The sequence below is a fragment of the Rhododendron vialii genome, chromosome 11a, assembly GCF_030253575.1.
Source record: "Rhododendron vialii isolate Sample 1 chromosome 11a, ASM3025357v1".
NCBI lineage: Eukaryota > Viridiplantae > Streptophyta > Magnoliopsida > Ericales > Ericaceae > Rhododendron > Rhododendron vialii.
The window spans coordinates 14,300,568-14,305,916 of record NC_080567.1 but is presented as its reverse complement, the minus strand read 5'-3'; the positions used below and the strand labels follow the sequence as shown (position 1 = coordinate 14,305,916).

At 40.0% G+C, this 5,349-nt stretch overlaps 1 protein-coding gene across 2 annotated transcripts; it reads left to right on the top strand.

The window, feature by feature from the left end:
- Positions 1-343: 343 nt before the first annotated feature.
- Positions 344-5,003, top strand: LOC131307716 (uncharacterized). Of its 2 annotated transcripts, XM_058334368.1 has the most exons (7): positions 344-515; positions 665-754; positions 1,434-1,588; positions 2,360-2,480; positions 4,255-4,374; positions 4,462-4,536; positions 4,675-5,003. In XM_058334368.1, exons 1-7 carry the CDS (start codon positions 408-410, stop codon positions 4,915-4,917), a joined length of 912 nt encoding a protein of 303 aa, XP_058190351.1. In that variant the 5' UTR covers positions 344-407; the 3' UTR covers positions 4,918-5,003. The 2 variants fall into 2 exon arrangements, with proteins under 2 accessions (XP_058190351.1, XP_058190353.1); XM_058334370.1 differs by lacking the exon at positions 665-754.
- Positions 5,004-5,349: the final 346 nt, after the last annotated feature.

Sequence of the window (5,349 nt, the reverse complement as noted above, 5' to 3'; positions counted from 1 at the left end):
GGTAAAGGGCATGCGTGTTGAATTGATAATTAAAGGTTAGTACAAAATACTACTCCCTCCGTTCCATAATGTTTGACACTTTCACTATTCCAGCTTTATGAAAAAATTAACTATATTTTTTAATCCATAATTTTTTTTATAAGCAATATAGATCTTGTTTGATAGAGTTTAATTTGTTCTATTAAACAAAGTTCAAAAAATCGCTTAAAACATTATGGATTGAAAGATATATACAATTTAAAAATGATACGCATTCCTAAAAATGCCAAACATTATGGAACGGAGGGAGTAGTATTGAATAGTTAATGGCGAAGGGCAAGCCCATATTTTATCCTTATATATAAAGAGGAAACGAGGAGTGCGAGGAGGTGGGGTTTTTGATATTGTTGGCGGGAAAGAGGTGGAGGATGAGCTCGTCGGCGGTAGAGCCAGAGGCACCCGATCTGGTTTGTCAGTTGGACAACGTCCAAGGCATGGTCGATGCCCTCTCCTCCGTCCGCTGGAAACGCCATCAGGTTTTTACCAAGACCCCCAACCTTCTCACTTGCCCCCTTCCCCCACCTTTTCCCGAGAACCAAACACACGAGCAGATTTTCTAGGGTTATTGCATAAGGTGCTTGTTCGAATTTCTATGGTTGTTGTTCACTGCAATTTGTGCATCTAGGAAGCGGTTGTGGAGTTGTCTGAGCATGGCATAGTCTTGATTGTTGAGGAGTCCAGATGTCTTCAGGCCAAAGTGTATCTACAACGTGAGGTACTGGGTTTAAAGGATGTGAAATCCCTTGTTTGGTTGCTCATAAAATGCTGGAAATTGAAATAGGTCAAATTATTTGGACCAACTATGTTTGTTTGTTTTTTGGTAAACTAGAGTGTCCACGGGCCAGCTTGCGTGCACCTCGGGACTAATCTCTATAGCCCCCACCAGCCTTTGGGACATTCTTATGGGAGCCCATGGCTTGCCCTAGGGAGACTCGAGCTGGGGACCTGGGGAAGCATACCTCAAACCTTATTCAGCTGAACCAACCCCTTGGGTGACCAAATGCGTTTGGATGCCTGCAACCTTTTAGCGGGAATGGAAATGCCAAATGTGTATATTAAGAATCAAAATATTCAGTAATGTAATTCATCAGTCGAGGTCGTTCAAATGTTTGGGTTAGTTTTGGGATCGTATCTAAGAAGCTTTTGTTGAGAAATTTATTAGAGTCCGCAATTCCCATTTGTGGATTGAGCCTGGAATATTACATAACCTATTTGATTTGGGAATGTGATTCCGGGTAAGAAAAGTCGTCAAGAATCACTTTCTATTACAGTACATTCTCTAAATGGAACTAACAGAAAAGTGTTTGGTGCTTTCTTGCAACTAGCCGGACTATAGGAGCTAGAAAGTAAAATTTTCTCTTTTACGTTGTAAAGTGCATGACTTCCTATTGCAGCTTTTCATTCAATATGATTATAGTGCACAAGGGCGGCCTCGTTTCGGAGTCAGTTTGGGCCTCTTCGTGGATTGCCTCAACACATTTTCAGTTCCTGGGCAGTCAAACACCATCGAAATCCAGTACCCAGGGCCAGACATGCAGCTTCTTCTCAAGTATGTTTTTACTTGATTTCTTATGTTGATTATTGTTGTCATCTATTTGAGATATCTATGCATAAAAAAGACAAAAGGATATATATGGATATCATTACCCAGTTTACCTCCAATGTCCAAGAAGTGGTTTAATGGTGCATTTTAATGGATATTGAGGTCCCATTTTGCAACAGCAATGTGCCATTTGCATTTAGACTAGCTTGTGGAACAGACAGCAGTGCTCAACATGTGAAACAATAGATTCTGTCCTCGTATGTAATGGCCTATTAATTGGACTGAACACAACTGTATCGGTCTGTAGATTTGGTTTGTGAGGAGCTGATGCAAGTGACAAGTAGTGGATTCACCATTGGGTCCGTGCTGTATGTTTTTGTAACTTGCTTATATGGGTTTGTCTTTTGTTATCCCTTGTGAAACTTGTACTAAGTCGCTATTAAATAAGTCTTAAAAACTCAAGTATAGCTTTTTAGCTGCAGCATGCAGGTGGTGCAGGGGCCAATTAAAGAAATCCGTACAGCCACCACCTGCACCTAAAGTACTATAGGCGACTTCTTTTTCAGTAAAGAAAAGGTTCTTTCTATTTTGGATCCAGCGGGGAGTCGAAGTTGCTTCAAATATCTGAATTAAAGCCTAGAACGCACTGTCGGTTACGATTACCCATATTGCAAGCTTATAAATGACCACAAAATTGTGATTTTATAGTTGCTGCTGGCATTATTGCTATATCCTTGAATTTGATCCTTCCATGATGCTGCTTCTTTTGTTTATTAGATCTGTTGATTCGGTGAATGCTTGCATTTATGCCGAGATTAGAACAAGGATTCTGGATATGGTTTCATGGGACTACAACTTTGAACCTGCAGGAAGCACCCCACTCAGTTTTACTGTTAAGGTACTTGCTTTTAATTTTATTAGCACTCAAGGTCAGACCAATTATATCGACCCAGATGGAATTGAACCTATCCTCTGTCAGTTTCAAGAAGTGTCACCTTATTCTATAAATTCGTTATGGTCTCGACTTTAGCAAGTTTTTTGTTACTGTAATTTATCTAGTCATAGTAAGCCTAGTCGAATTTACCTACTATGACTAGGTCACTAGGGATACTGTCCTCCCCCCAGGTATCTCGTATTTTGTGGACCATATCAGATTTCTGTCAAAAAATTGCATATTATATCCCAAATCTTCCACATTTGAGGCACCAATTAGGAATGTCATGTGTTCTTCTAATCATTAGCCATGGATTGAGCTTCAAGATAAAGTAACTATTTTCCATGCACATTGGGCTGGGCTGAGTTGATAACTTGTCTATATCCTCACAAAGGTTGGGTGACCTTTGGTGCCCAGTATCATGTACAATGGAGTATATGAACTTTAACTAAGGTTTCATAGACAACCTACGTAAGGATAAACTTTAGTTGCCATCTATGTAGCACCGACACTTCTAGACGTCGAGGTATCGCTGTGTCTGACAACACAGCTAGATACGTGCCTGACACGCCACATGGCGTGTCCAATTATTTAAGTTAATTTCTTAGGGGGACGCATATGGGGACACGATAGGGGTGTAAGTGTATTTTTTAAATTTTTTTGAGGGTAACTATGTTATTAATTAAATATTCTGGGTTTAAGTGTAAGTTAACCTATAAAAACAAGTCCTCAAGAGAAGAAACCCTAACATCAGATTCCTCTCATCCATTTCGTTTTGTTTGCATTTTGCAATTTAAACTTGGGAAAAAAAATGTTATATATACATAAACATTTATGTATGTTTATACATGTGGCGTGTCCCCCTCCACATCCGTATCCCCATTCTTTTAGAATTTCCGTGTCTGTGTCCGTATCCGTGTCTTTGCTAACATAGGTTTCCATCCTTCTACCAAAACTTCAACTGGACCAATGGTGATGTTTGGAGTCAATTTTTGATCCACTCCTTTTTAACGGTTTTGTTTGAGTAACCATGTCATACTAATGCCTAATGGAAGGGAATAAGATTTAACATGGGCCTGTCTGAGAAGGCGTGTTGGTGTCATCCTTATTTGGCTCAGAGATCCCCCAAAATGCATGTATAAAAAATGTCTCTGTTCTGACAGACAGATCTTATCGAACTGAAAGGCTCTAATATTCTACTTCGACTATTCCTTACCGTAATCGATAATCAGGGCCTTACATGCTCTTCTGCTTAGAGCGTATTCTGGGGACAGCGACATTATACAGCCTTACTCCTATTTCGCTAGAGGTTTTCCACTACTCAAACCCTTGCCAACAGGGGGCACTAATGGAAAGCCTTACCGTGGGCCAAGCCACCCTTTAAGATTGTTAAGATCCCGGAACATTCTTTAGTTGTCCAATGCCAAGGCTCTTTGTCTTTTTAAAACTTAGTTGTCTAATGCCAAGGCTCTGTCTTTTTGAAACTAAAACGCAAAGTCTTGGTTGGGTGGTTTCAATTTCAATGCTTCCAGTGCATAACTGCTGGCAGTTTATTATCTCCATCATGGTAGTATACAATTGTCAATTTCTGCATTTATTGACTTCCTGCTCCAAGCAATTATTGGAATGGAAAGCTAGCCAGAATAAGTATGAGTTTTTTCATGTTTGTATCTAGAGAATCTTCTATATTTAAGGTGAGGACTATAGGTCCTGCTAATATCATGGCGTTCACCCCCAGTCTGCAGCTCTAAAGGAAGCTATTGATGATCTAGAATGGCCCGGATCAAGCATCCAGATAGTTTTACAACCAGTTCCCCCTACTGTCACCTTCAGAGGTGAAGGCCATGGTGACTTACAGGTGTTATTTGACTCCAGAAATGAGCAAGTATTTGTTGCCATAATTATCCCTTTCTCCCACAATACTTGACGATCATATTCGTTGCAGATAGACTTCATGTATTATGCGAATACCGATTTGTTGATTGCATTCCATTGTGATCAACGAGCCTCCTACAGGTACCTGTTGGTACATTTTTGGTCAATTTCAAACATTCATCTATATTACTTAGTTATTCTGAGATACAGACAAGTGAATACGAAAAAACCACCCTTTTATCTACAGCGTTTGCTTACTGTTTTCTTTGGTATGGAAAGGTACAAGTACAAGTTCCTCCGTGCAACAACTTCAAACATACCTAGTAGCGTGATCAAAGATAATAGAGGGAGCAAGTTGACCATCGGGAGAGGTGGGATGTTGAAAGTTCAACACCTGGTTTCTGTTGCGAGACCGTCTGTTTCACATTCCCATGTTGATTCTGCTGGCTATCAGCAACCTAGTCGTATTGCTTATATCGAGTTCTTTGTCAAGCCAGAGGAAGAAGCCTCTGGAAATGATTCATAGGCCTTCTTTAGAATGATTGACAGTTTTGCATGCTTTACTTGTTCTAGGGTATATCAGGTATGTATTGAACAAAACAGAAAAGAAAGGAGAAATACAGGTGCTTGTTCACCACATTAGTTCTGTGAGGAGCACCATTTGATTGCTAACCCTTCTGCAATAGGCATTCTTAGCATGATTATCGTATCTCCTTCACACAGGCTACATGTTTTACCTTCATTTCCCGTACTACTATTTTTGGTTTTACGATATTTCAGGTCCCAAAGCTGAGTTCTTGTGTCTTGTTAGCTAGTATGCCAAGCCAAGAACCTGTTTTGTAAAATAGTACTGCTTTGATGTTGCATAAACCTCAAACCTATATTATATGTCCACCCTAATTGCTTGGAACTGATGCCCCAACTTGAGCCTGGGTTTGACAAAGTTGCCCAAGGAAAC